Consider the following 13,942-nt stretch of genomic DNA (forward strand, 5'->3'; position numbering starts at 1 on the left):
AACTAACTTAATTTACATTATAGTGTTTGTTAAATAGTAACTGTGCATACTCAGATACATACCATAAGCCAAACTGATTTAAATCGAAGGGAAGAGCAACTTCAGAGCCTCAAGCCATTTTATCATGGTAGGATAAGTAGTTTTCATTAAATATAAGGCTGTGTTAAGATGACTATTTGCAATAAAAAGACCAATAGTAAAAAGTCACCACATTATTATTTTTTTTAGTCAGAATTGCTGAGAGTTCCCAAAAGTTGTGAAAGACTCAGGGTGTGTTGGGGAAGAAAGAAAGGAAGGGAACTGAGAAGGACTCTTATGTCCTGAGAAAAATGTGGTGCAGTATACATCCTGCTGGTCTGCAGGACTTCCCGTTTTTCCTCTTTTGATGCCACATCACTGAATATATAAATCTGCAATCTCTTGTCTTTGAGCACTATATGGAAAAACATGCATTTGTTAGCTATCATGATGTTGCCACAAGATGGCAGTGAATCAGTACCTTATGGTGGACTAGAAGCCCGTTGTCACTGACTACTGCTTAATCACTCTTCTAATAGGGGCTAGTGGTGATTTTTCTTCTGCAGTCTGTGGACAGGGAGTGTGGGAGGAAAAGGCTTTGCACCATACTGTTATCCAAGATCTGTCATTAGGGATATGGCTTCACATCTCAGTCACTGTGCAATAAGAGAGTGAATATACTGAATATTAGCCACTCTGTAGATATTTCATGGGTGCATATTTATGCTTTACACTAAAGGTAAGGTAGTTTCTATGTATTTTACTGTAAGAAGCTCTCTCAGATTCTACCCCATTTATCAAGGGCATGCACGGGGAATGCAACCACTCTGGAGCAACTGGTAGATAGTAAATTGACCCTACTTGTACTCACTTTACTTGAAACAATGGCCTGCCTGGGAGTGTTCCTGGGAAAGTTAGTCCCCCTTCCATCCTTGTTGAGATTGAACTATGAATAAATCTATGTGAACATGTGCTCTGTGATATGCCTGAAGAGTCAGTGCCAGGGGAGCTGCCCTTAATTCATCCATAACATTTTCACAAACCTCATTATACTTTTTGGATGTTTTGCATGGTGTTTTCCAGATTTCTGTTAGTCCTGAGGAATCATCTAGAAATTTACCTATAGCCTGTTGACTTCTTCATAGTGACATGCATGAAAGGAGATCTTCAGTCTCATTTGGGCACACCTTTCTGATGGCTAGATGTTCTGATGGCTAGATATCCTGATGGCTAGACTTGGTGTTGAGAAGAAATCATGTTTATTATATGGGTACTGCTGACTTATATCCCTGCGCTCTCATCTAGGAACAGCCAAACTTTCTGAGGACTGAGATTAAAGACTGTGGAGGGGAGCTGAGGGGGGATGAGCAATCAGCCAACACTTGATCTGAAGGTCCTCATAACACAGTCGACTGCCTCAGTGGGGTGCATGGTTGTTGCTCTAACCTATAGCATTAAGAGAACCAACTGTGCTCCACAAGGAGTAGACTCTTAGGAGAGCTCTGCTCCACTACAGTCATAGGACCAGCTCTATCAAATCACTACCAGTCTCTGATTAGCCCTTTCTGATGCTATCCTATGTCTCTTGGGGCTAGATATTTCATTTGCTGTTATGGAAAAGTTTATCCCTGGGTTCATAATCATCAAGAGCGTGCCTGTTGAAATGGAGATTGAGGATGAGGTTTATCAAATGCACGGTGAGCATCTTTTGCCCTCTAGCTGAAGCTGGTCCTTCAGCAGGGCTGACTTCCTCATGTTTCAGGCCTTGTTGGGACTGAGGGACACATTCAAGCATACAAACATGAAGAGTTCTTCAAAGGCCGTGATTGCAGGGATCCAAAGAGATCAAGCATTGCCACACTTTGTAGATGTGCCTCTTGTTCTCTGTCAGTTACAGTGGTCAGCAGTGGAGTGCAGGTTCCTACACTATCTTCCTATGGTTTACTAGAGACTAAAATCTGCCAAAACAAGAACATGCTGAACTTCTACTTGCACTCTGAGCAATTTCAGAGTAATAGGGGACATGCCTTCAGAAGGCAGGTGGTACTGTCTCCGAAATCACTTTGATGATGCTGTCTACATTACTTCCTTTAACAAAGTGTTAAAAGTCAAGGACAAGTCTTTAATATGTCTAGAAACTTAGACATCTATGGACTCTAGTAGCAGGATTTATTTTGATGTTACTAGCAGGTTGCGCTTATATTATTCCTGTGCTCCAAAGTAGTAATGGGAGAATCTTCTTAAGATTTTTTCTATACTATCGCTGCTCATTCATCTGGTTTCCTTTGAGACATTCCTGGTGTAGATGTTTACATCAGAGTAGATGTAAGTGATTAGTCATACTAGATTACTTCTCTCAGTCAAGAGAAATGGTGACGTTTAATGATTCTATGATTTATGGCATAGATCCTCTGACATGTTACGGGTGTCTGATTTTGAAACAGAACAATTGCTCTGTTGCCGTACTTGGATGTGTATCTGTTATGGTAAATGTCTGCACTTCGTTAGATAAATCCAGTTCAAGCTGTCTAATGGGTAATAGATGAGAAATTATCAGAAACTTAGCAGAACCTGTTATGAAAGACATTTGTACCTCTCATAGTTCTTATATTTCTTCCCTCTCACGCTTACTCTCCTCTCTCTTCCTAGTTCTCTTTTTCAAAACAGTTTCTAACTTCCAGTGGACAGTAATTTCTCATTAATTCATAGCAACCCATCCTGCTGGAAGATAGTATCTGACAACAGCATAATATCAGGATTTGGCACATTTTGCCAGATTTTTGATCAAAGTCCATTTCCTACTTCAGTGGCAAAAATGAAATTCCCATTGACTTGACTAGTGCCACTTCATCCTACATCGTTTAGGAAACAAGATGGTGACTGGGATGCGAGTGATGCACCCAGCACAAACACACCTGAAGTGCCATTTGGACTTTCATGGCAGCTGCTCACAGAGCCCCCTTTGTGCAGGTAAGAGGTGGGCCCATGTCCTTTGCTCTGCCAGCTTCAAATGCACTCGCCATGGAGGCACTCAAAGAAAAGTAGTAAAATGGGGTGTCTTCTTGCTTTTCTATGCAGTGTACCCTCCAGGAAATAGAACTGATGAAGATCTCCTGCCAGCACTTCCGTGACAAGCTGGATGAGATTGAACAGCACCTGACCGAACAGCAGGCACTGCTTTCTGATGTTATGCCAGATGAAGGAAGGTAAGGCAGCCCCACACACTTACTTAAATCCAAAGCTAGCATCAGCAACAGCCCATGGGCACTTACAGTCTGTCTGGACACTTGTGTTCCCGCAGCATTACTGGTCAGTGAGGTGTAGCCATGGGCATCCTGCAAGTGGAAAAGTATTGTGATTTTTGCTCAGAAGAAAGTCCAGCTACTCTATACTGTTCAATCATGTATTATGAAGGGGAAAATTGCTCTATAAATGTAGGCCAGATTTTTAGTGTGGAATTACTATATTTTAATAGTAATAGGAATCCAGGAACAGATTTCAGTTAGCTCTTCATGGGTTCAGCCCACGTTCACAGTGATTATTGAGAAGCCTCATTTATACAAAAAGTTAGTAGGGGCTTCTAGTCTTGAGCTGCCTGAAAGTAGGACATTTGTGCAGTCTTTGTGATAGTAATATATCAGAACTGATGAACCTGCCCAGACTCAAGCCCACTCTACAACTGCAACATGCTTAATTTTGCAAGTGGGGTAACTGAAGAACTGGAGTTGAGTGGGCAAGGGCTGTTATTTTTTATTTCTTATTTTTTATATTTTTTTTGTAAGTTATTCCATGATCATGGGTAGAAATCAGATGGCAACAGTGTGTGATACAGGCATTATGGTGGGGCTGAGGAAGAGGAGCATGTTCATTGCCCATTCAAGTGTGCTTTCACTTCTGTCCCTGCAGGGAGGAAAGCAGAAACCTGCAACTCCTACGGCAGGCCGTTCATCAGGAGGTGGCAGAGCTGGAATTTCAGCTGAACGATCAAACTTGCCAAGTCAGGGATGGCATCCTGATGGTATGTTGCACAAGCCACCGCTCTGGATCTTGTAGGAAGTTTTCCTGACAAGCTTGGATTAGAGGGTAAAGACTGCAATGGCCACTGATAGAAGTCCTTTTGCAGATTTTACATTAGATGTATCTGTTGGAATAAATTGTCCTCTAGGCCTTTCTCCTCCTTTTAGTTGCAATGTCTCATTTGCCAAATATAGCATATCTTCTTCAGACCAAGCATAAGAATCAGGCATGCTTCATATACTCTTGTGTATCCTGCTTGATTCCTTTTATTATATTTTTATTACTGCAATATGCTTTTCCTTCTATTTTCTCTGCAGCAGCTGGACCAATTACTGGTAGAACAATCCCATCTGTTTTCTGAGCTTGGACTCTCTGACTGGAAGGGAGAAAGAAATGCCCAGAATAAACAAGCACTTCCAGATGCTGCTGACACTGTGCATCCTAGAAGTGGGTGCTCAAAAATGGTACTTCAAAGAGCTCCTAGCAAAAACATCACAGCAGCAGGCTCTCTATCTGCCCTGCAGCAAGGGGCACCCTTGGCACCATTTTCTACCAAGACAGTGCCTGAGCCGAATTCAGATGAGTCTGACCCACAGGAACCCTCCACCAGCAAAAAGGAAATAAAAGGACCTCCCCAAGCAAAAATGGACTTTAAGACCTTTATACGCAATGTAAGAAGCTGTTTTAGTCTCAGCCTCAAAGTTTTAAGTGGAAGGGATTGCTGACTCACAATGCAGTTGAGCTATGCAGTGCCTCGTTGCCACAGCCTAGATCAGGACACTTTCCTGCTAAACTGTGTGTTCATCCCAAGGGACGGAGCCTGTGCTTCAGGGCACTGTCAGCCTGCACAGGCAGCACAAGAACAGGCTGGGACTGGACCTGCCTTGCTATTTCTCTCTAAGCTGTGGCAGTGACCCAGATGCTCCAGAGAGAAGCACATATGAATACGTACATGATGTTTGCTAGGCTTGCTTGAACTCTGGATGCAACTGTTCAACTAATTGGTATATTCAAATCTCTCCCATAGTGTGGAATTAGTAATTTATGGCTTCAATTTGCAAAGCCAATTACCTGGTTTTACAAGGGCAGTAAAGGCAGTGAAACGGAAGGTTTGTTGTTTTTCCAAAGAAATTTTAACTCAGCATTTCTGACAGATCTAATCTCACAAAGTAGTCATAAAAAAAAAAAAAGTTTGCCTGTCTTTCTGTGTATTAAATATTTCTAGCTATTAAATATTTCTAGCTAATTTCTTATCTGCCTTACACTTTGATGATCTGTTCTATCTCAACATGTGTCCCAATTTTTAAAGAAATGATCATTCTTTTAAGTGAACAGTTAGGGTCAAATTTTGCATAACATTCATATAAACACCATTGGAAAGAATACTCTGTATTGTAATCTTATACTGTTTTCCTGATTTATGTTGATATTGCTATTGGTATTACCAAGCAGAATCAGATTCCTTTGCACACAAATCAAAGAATGAGAACCATAGACAGTAAGGAACAAGGAACTAAAATTTATTTGATATCATGTGTTGTCATTCTGTTGTACCCATTTCCTTTTCAGAGTAATCTTGGTCATTTTCTCAACATAACACTTTTTTCCTTTTGTTTGTTTTTTTTTTTTCAGTTGAAGAAATCTTTCAGAAGTCCTTTAGGTAATGATTCAGAAGAAGGGAAAGACTGATGGAGGACAGACTGATGGATTTTGTTTTTAATAATTGTGGCCTTTCTCCTTCAATACATGATATATCTCAGAAGCAAATGAGCAAAACGCTGCTTTATGCAAAGTTTTGATCACAGCAGTTTCATTTGCAATCAGGTGACTGGCCAGAAAAGCAGACATCTTTAAAGGATATTTCAAAAACAGACATTGCATTTTGCTATTGTGTGAGTGCAAAACTTACTATGTTACTCTTGGCATGACACGGGGCTGTTCTTTGTAAATGACTTTACAAAGAAGAGGAGAGGACTTGTTTTAAGAAGAAACTTTTGAACTTGTGGACAGCCTAGGAGATACCTCTAGAAGCTATTCTCCTTAAAGCCAGTTATTTTAACATAGTCCTTCAACCAATATTAAACCTCTAGTCCAAACTACCTTGTGCAGCCAGCCCCTAGCCATCTTCTACCTTTTAACTAGCTAGTAAAACCTAATTTGCCTCTGACTAACTTTATGAGGCTTGTATCTATCGTCCGTATCAAATCAGGAGCTCACTGACAGTGTATAAAATGTTAAATACCCACACTGTCAAACCATTTCTGTGGTTAGTCTCCTGGCTGTCCTCTTCATTTTCATGTTTGCTTCACGGAAATCTAATTGAAGAAAAAAAAAGTAAAAAAAAAGAAAAAAAAAAGTCACGGGATTATAAACCTTCAATCAGAATCCTGGTTCAGTTTTCTGGGGAGTTCTCAGAACCTGGATTCACGCAGAAGAAAAAGAAACCCCCAAAACAACAAACAAACAAACAAACAAACACTAGAAAAGACCTCTCTGGTTTGGAGCATAGCAAAGAAATCCAACTAGCTCATTTTCAAAGCAGTTTGTGCTACTGCTTTCAATTTGGCCCTTCCCAGGCTGTGAGACGTCCTACTGGCTTGTTTGTTTAATGCTCTGAAGGGAGCTTAGGTGTCATTTTGGCTTCGGTGTTGCAAATCACAGCTCTGCAAAGGTGCAAATAGAAGTAGCATTTGCACATGTTTAAGGAGAAAATGGAGTCAAACATGCTGAGCAGCCTGGAGGCTCCCTGCACCTCGATGTTTCCACAGATGTTCAGGGCAATAAAATGATTGGGGGAGAGGTACATAACACAGGAACCGACAAGCTCCCCCACAGCCTGCTGGGCCATGAATTTTACTGGTTGAAATTTGCCCCTTTCTTGAGACCCCGCATGGGATTTGTACACCACTTCCACGCTATCAAGTGTTTAAGAGTTTACATATCAAGATTTGTGACTTTGAAGCTGCTGGGATTAATCTCGACAGCAAGCAGCATGCAAACAGGACCAAAATAACCTTCATCTCTACTACCTTATGAACTGCAACTGCAGATGTTGTACTTTGTGGAGGAAGGCAAATAAAGAGCAAGGTGAAGGATATACAATGATGCCAGTGCCAAAGGAATCCTGGAAGTAAGAACAGCTAAGAATTTTCTTTTCCTTATCCACACCATAAAACAAGCTACTTTTTGTATGTGCCACTGCAGCGTGTTAAGTAAAAGCTTTAATAAGTATGTGATGCTACAGCCACTGTATGCCTGTCTTATATCCTTGTGTGCAGGTGGCAGCTACTCTTGATCAGAAAGATCACATGGGACCTCTGGTGCCATTCGACTTCTACCATCTACGTTCACATCCAGGACTGAATTTGACTCCTCATAACAAAACTTTCCTGTTTGAACAGTCTCTAGGTGATTTGTGTGTGCAGTCCGGTTCCTCAATTCACTTTAATTATAATCTCATGCAAACTGTGGATGGGATTGGGTTCCCCATATGCAACACTCAGACATCCATAAATACATTATTACTTAAACTTACATTTCTAGCTAGCTAGCCCTTCAAGTCTTCCATGTTGTTTTAATGGTTAAGCTATAACCTCGTAGCAATAAAAAGCATATTAAGCAATGGGAAGGGGTAAAATCTTTTGATTTATGGTAGAGCACAACTTCATAAGTCCTCCAAGCATATTACAAGGATGTCTGGATTGAGTCTCGGTGCTGCTGTTGAAGATGCAAGACAAAAGAAATCATGCAGTCATTTTGTGATTAGGAAAGCCTGGGGTGGCACTGGTGAGTGTAGCAACCCAGCTGTGTGCCGCCTTTTCCTTCCACACACAGTGTTACCAGTCTTTTAAATGCTATCTTTTATTGCCCCTCAGGGCAGGGGAAATAGTTACTCATAAGTAAATATGATGGGATTCTTAATGATAACTTCACAGAATTAATGAAATAATAACATATATGATTGAGTAATGTAATTGCTCTAGCTGGCTAGGACCATAGCTTGCAGGCTTACAAGGCAGCAGGTCATACCTCGAGGGGGACTACATTGCTTGTGAAAAGCATTAGTACTAACCAGTTCACAAGTCTGAAATCTGAAGAAAACTGACCTTGTCACACTGCAATATTTCTGGGGAAAAAAGTAAAAGAAAATAGGTGGAGAAATGGCAGTAATGGCAGTATTTGAACTAAAGACTGTTGTCCTCCCTATTCCAGCACTCAAAACTGAAATGGGCTGAACCAATGGCTCTGTTTCATGAGACTGCCAAGGCCCCACAGATGTTCATGCAATATTGTTCAGATCTGCTATGGAAAAGGGATGCATAGGGATGGACACTGCTGTGTTATAGTGGCACTGATTCTCCTAGCTCTCCAGCCCTCTTTCAGCATCTCTCACCTTCAAAAATCCTAAAACTGCAGCCTCAAATCCTTGTAACTCCCTTTTAAGGGCTCAGTACCTGTGCCCTGGTAACAATTTCTGGAGTACAAGGTCCACATGCTGTCTCACCAAAGCACATGAGAGGAAACAAATTAGGAAGGCCAGGGGAGATCAGTAGAAAATAAAATTATAATAATAAAAAATGAAAAGAAAAAAAAAGATTCCCTAAAAAAAGCTAGAAAAATAAAAAACTAATGATTTCTTTTGCTCACCATAGTTCAGCACCATTTGTGTCACTTGGATTTTACTTTTTTTGTCATTGTCTTTTGCCTTCATTGATTTTCCCTGATGCCCCATAAATCTTTAAACCCTGAAGCTAAAAGAGGCTGCATTGTGCACCAGCTTTAATACTGCTTTTGCTAGAGAGTATAAAATCTAGAGGGATAATAAGGAAATCCATCTAAGGTACCCTGCCAAGGGCTCCCATTAGTCGCTTTACCAGGCATCAATTCAATAAACCCTCAAGAGCAGTACATGAATAAACATCAGAGCCTCCCTGGCATATTAATGCATCAGTTGCCTAATTGTCAATGCTGCCAACAGACTCCAAGAAAAGAAGTATCTTGGGAACTCAGCCCCTTTCAACTTCAAGTCCGACGTAGGTTTGACACCATCTTAGGAGAAGGCAGGGCTCAGGAAAGGGGTGTGACAGCCAAATAGCAGGGGACGGCTGCTTTCAGTGTGGTGCTGACCTTCTGCTGTATGCAAAGCCCAGCTCCCAGCCTACATCTGCTGTCTCCATGTTGCATGTTGATGAGGTGCTCCAGGTCAGGCCCATGACTTTCTCCACAGAGGACTGGAGTTAGTATTTGAAAAAAAAAGTCTTGAGTCTTGACCTCAAGCAATAGGAGTAAACTGGTTCTAAGCTGCTTGATATGAAAGCCTTTCTCCTCCGGGGCCACCAGCCAGCCCAGGTGGCAGGAACTCTGAGTCTTATTCCTGGCTTTGCCATGTGTTTTCTGTGTAACCCAGGCCTTTACCCCATGGGGACCCTTCTTCCATATTGCCTTCTTTCTGTCTCATCTAATGAGGTTTTAAATTCCTCCCAGAGAAGTTACTCTCTCATACTGTTCTTACAGAGCTGGGCACAGTGGGGTCCCAATATCAGTTGGGACCTCTATTTGCTGCTAGGATGATAATTTTATGAGCAGGGTTTCATTAAGATCCATTGCTACTTAAGAAACAGCTGCAGTGTCACTTTATAAGGCTGTTGACTGTTTTAACTCCCCCTGCTCCAGAAACAAGGTTTTGATCTTCCTTGTAGAAATGAATATGGACAAAAGAGGATGAAGCATGAACAAAAAGGCAATTTTCTTATCAAATGGGAAAACTCAGAACCTGAGACTTCCAGGAATTAAAAGAACATGAAACAATGCTATTCTCACTTCACTGGAGAAGTGTGTTTGAATTCATCCATCTTCATTTCATTCTTTTCCATTGTCTTTCCATGGGCACATCACTCACTCAATTAGCACAGTTCACAGCTAGTAAGAGGGACACAGGTGTGTCCCATTGAGGCAATTCAGCCTTAATATGGAAAACATTTATTACCATGACAAATAATGCAGAACGCTGGCAGCCTTTTTTTGAAATTATATTTTTCCCATTAAAATAAATGCCAGTTAGGACATTGGTGCTTATAGTTAATGACAGTCACAGAAGTAGTGAGGAGGTAAGAAGTACAAGAGACTGGAAATCAGGAGCTAAGGAGTTTGTTTTTTTTTCCCCACCTTTTATCCTAAGGGAGTGTGAGGGCTCCCCGGGGCCTAACCTGAAGATGCTGACACACATGTATCCCTCACCTGTCACTGGCAAACTCTGACCATGTCACCTACAAAAGGCTTCCACAAATACACACAGAGGTGAAATATTTCCCCTCTTCTGTGCTCTCTGCCTGGCCAGCTGCCTCCAAGAATGGCTGCAGCAAGTATTTAGCAGAGGGATTTCAGGGAAAGCAAGCATCTGCCAAGGGTGGCAGGCTGCCCGGGGTCCCAAAACAGAGCAGGGTGAGGGTCCTCTCTTCCAGAGGGATGGTGAAAAAAGCTGCAGTGCCCATTTCAATATTCCCATACCTCATCCCATTTCAATTTCACCTAACAACTTTTGGGGGAAAATCATTTTACATCAGCTCCCAGTCTATCAAAAGAAGACAGTAAGATATACCTGTGACAACATGTAGAGATTCCTTTCCAACAAGTGAAGCTATTGCAGCCTTATTGTGAAGCAAGGTGTGGGGGAAAAATGTCTGCACTTAAGTATTATCCTGCTGGTGATTTAGTTTTTAAAGGTTTTAAAATTTTTCTAAGCTACTGACAGAAACAAAATTTACGTGGAGAAAGGAATACTTAAAATTGCTTAAGGAAAAATAAATAAATAAATATTAAAAAATCTAATTACTTGAAAACTAGGATTTATTGTATCAGTCACGCTTCTGTAATGTCCTGCACAGGGGCTCTGATGTCCTTAATTTTTGATCTAGAAGGAGTAGCAATAACAAGGAAATATTACTCATGGCACCAGGAGAGCTGTTCCAGATCTAGCACTGCTCTAATCAGAGCAGAACACACTGGAAGCAGGGTAGCTCTGACTCCTTGCATGCTTGTCCCATTTAACAAATAGAGAAGTGGAAGCAAGGGCACCTGAGTCATCCCAAACCAGGCCAGACACATGCGAGAGATGCCTTTCTCGGGCCTGGTTTTCCTGCCAAGCTAACCCATGGAGGAGTTTGTATTTGTGTGGCTTGGGTTGGAGGGGAGCTGGAGTGAGATGTCCAGGGAAACCTGGAGCAGCTGGTGCCAAAGAAATCTGAATCTGGGAGATGAAGCAACAGCCTTGTGGTGTCAGCTGGGTGTATCCAGCTGTTTTCTAGCAAGCCCATTTTCAGAGACAGGCACCACAGAGCAGTTGGTGCCAGTTGCATGCAGCAGCTCTGCTGACTGATACCCAGACACGAGGCGAGTGAGGAGGCTTGTGAGCCGCACGGTGGAAATTTGGCTGTGGATGGGGCAGAAGAGTCTGAAAACAAGGTGTAGGCACAGATGGACATGGAGAAAGAGTGATAGTCAACTATTCTTTACAGGTATAAAGAAAATGAGAGACAAGGAACTACAAAAAGCAGGGATGAAGCAGGCTAACATGAGTAGTTCATTTATTTAAAGGTAGCCCAAAATGGTTGGGTTCAGTACGAAGAGGTCCTTCAGTTAAATAATTGAGCTGACAGTCCTCATGCAGAAACCTGGGGAAAGAAATTTACTTGTTGCTCTTCCCAGGGTCACTTATGAACACTTCAGGACCTCAGACAAGTAAGGGTTTTAGGGACAAGGGTCAGGTAAAGACACAGCACAAAAGAATGGTAAGTTTAAAGCTCTCCAAGCCCTTGATACAGCACCCAGTGGTTAAGAACACAAGAAATGGGCTATAGAACCAGATCATCTGCAACAAGACTCTAGCTTTGGTAGAGAAACTCTTAAATATTTTTGTGGGGAGAACCTAGATAGTTCTTGTTTGTTTGTTTCTTTTGTTTACTCTCCTCTCATGGCACCAGCAGCCACAAAGGTTAGATAATAGACATTAGCTTGTATTTTTCTGCCTATCTCTGTTAGCAGCTGTTAGTGTTATGGAATCACAGGAGCACATGTTGAAAAGGACCCCATGAGATCATCTAATCCAACATCCCACTCAAAGAGGGCCTATCCTGCCTCCTTCTCCATCAATATGTTTAATCCTTTTGTACCTTCCCACCATGACCTTCCACTGCTTCCTGTGAAAACGAATTTCAGAAATTCACTACTTGCTATGCAAACTCTTCTATCTGTTTGAAAGCGATCTGTTTCAACAGATCTGTCAATGAAACTCTATCTGCTACTTTTGATGAATGTTCCCTAATGTTAGAACTACAGGATTTGGTACATAAGATGTCTGCATTCATCTTTTCCACCATTTTCCTGATTCTGTAGACTCTAAGGAGCCTAACATCTCTGAGCTGACAAGTTCCTTTTAGTCTTTTCTCCCCAAGCAATTCCTCCATCCCCTTAATCATCTCCAAGTCTAGCTGGATTCCAGAAACAAGGTTTCCAGACTTTCAGCTTTGTGTGTTTCTCTCCAAAGCTGTTTTAAACCCCAGAGAGTATCTCCTCTTGTCCAATTTACAAAGTCAGCTTTATTACAGCTACTCATTCTGCTGCCACGCTCCAGTCTCACAGGAAAGAGCTGAGTCTGAAGCTGTTACCCTCTTCTATCAGAAATATCATGGAAGAGAGCTACATGTGCTTATGAATTTTGAGCAGAACCACCATAGGCACCTCAAGCTCTTTTCTCTCTTCTGAATCTGTTCTCAAGGTGCAACCCTTGCCAAATCCAAGTTTTTACTCAATTATATATCACAGTATCACAGATTTCTAGGTTGGAAGAGACCTCAAGATCATCGAGTCCAACCTCCGACCTAACACTAAGTACTCCACTAAACCATATCGCTAAGCTCTACATCTAAACGTCTTTTAAAGACCTCCAGGGATGGTGACTCCACCACCTCCCTGGGCAGCCCGTTCCAATGCTTAATAACCCTTTCGGTAAAGAAGTACTTCCTAACATCCAACCTAAAACTCCCCTGTCGCAACTTTCGCCCATTCCCATTTCGTGCCATGTCACCAGGCACGTAGAACAGACCAACCCCCACCTCTTTACAGCCTCCTTTAAGGTAACTGTAGAGAGCGATAAGGTCGCCCCTGAGCCTCCTCTTCTCCAGGCTGAACAAGACCAGCTCCCTCAGCCGCTCCTCGTAAGACTTGTACTCCAGACCCCTCACCAGCTTGGTCGCCCTTCTCTGGACTCGCTCGAGCACGTCCATGTCCTTCCTGTAGCGAGGGGCCCAAAACTGAACACAGTACTCGAGGTGCGGCCTCACCAGAGCCGAGTACAGGGGCACAATCACTTCCCTAGACCTGCTGGCCACACTGCTTCTTATGCAGGCCAGGATGCTGTTGGCCTTCTTGGCCACCTGGGCACACTGCTGGCTCATATTCAGCCGACTATCAACCAATACTCCCAGGTCCCTCTCGGCCAGGCAGCTTTCCAGCCACTCATCTCCCAGCCTGTAGCTCTGCTTGGGGTTGTTGCGCCCCAGGTGCAGGACCCGGCACTTGGCCTTGTTGAACTTCATACAGTTGGCCTCAGCCCATCGGTCCAGCCTATCCAGATCCTCCTGCAGAGTCTTCCTGCCCTCAAGCAGATCAACACACGCACTTAGCTTGGTGTCATCTGCAAACTTACTGAGGGTGCACTGGACGCCCTCATCCAGATCATCGATAAAGATATTAAAGAGGACCGGCCCTAGTACCGAGCCCTGGGGGACACCACTAGTGACCGGCCTCCAACCAGATTTGACTCCATTCACCACAACTCTCTGGGCCCAGCTATCCAGCCAGTTTCTAACCCAGCGAAGCGTACGCCAGTCCAAGCCCCGAGCAGCCAGTT

The 13,942-nt window shown here is 42.7% G+C and overlaps 1 protein-coding gene across 9 annotated transcripts in view; it reads left to right on the plus strand.

Moving 5' to 3' along the window:
• Positions 1–6,426, plus strand: part of ITPRID1 (ITPR interacting domain containing 1) — a 47,771-nt gene extending 41,345 nt beyond the window's left edge. For 7 of the 9 annotated variants that reach the window (XM_080582914.1, XM_080582916.1, XM_080582915.1 and 4 more), the window contains 4 exons: positions 3,097–3,224; positions 3,925–4,036; positions 4,353–4,706; positions 5,668–6,426. In XM_080582914.1, coding sequence (XP_080439040.1) covers positions 3,097–3,224; positions 3,925–4,036; positions 4,353–4,706; positions 5,668–5,724 — 651 coding nt within the window. In that variant the 3' untranslated portion in view covers positions 5,725–6,426. Of the gene's footprint in view, positions 1–2,727; positions 2,859–2,883; positions 2,989–3,096; positions 3,225–3,924; positions 4,037–4,352; positions 4,707–5,667 lie in introns of those variants that run through there. The other 2 variants (XR_013947653.1, XM_080582921.1) reach the window with 2 other exon arrangements.
• Positions 6,427–13,942: the final 7,516 nt, after the last annotated feature.

Source organism: Anser brachyrhynchus (genome assembly GCF_964034855.1).
Source record: "Anser brachyrhynchus genome assembly, chromosome: 2".
Taxonomy (NCBI): Eukaryota; Metazoa; Chordata; class Aves; order Anseriformes; family Anatidae; genus Anser; species Anser brachyrhynchus.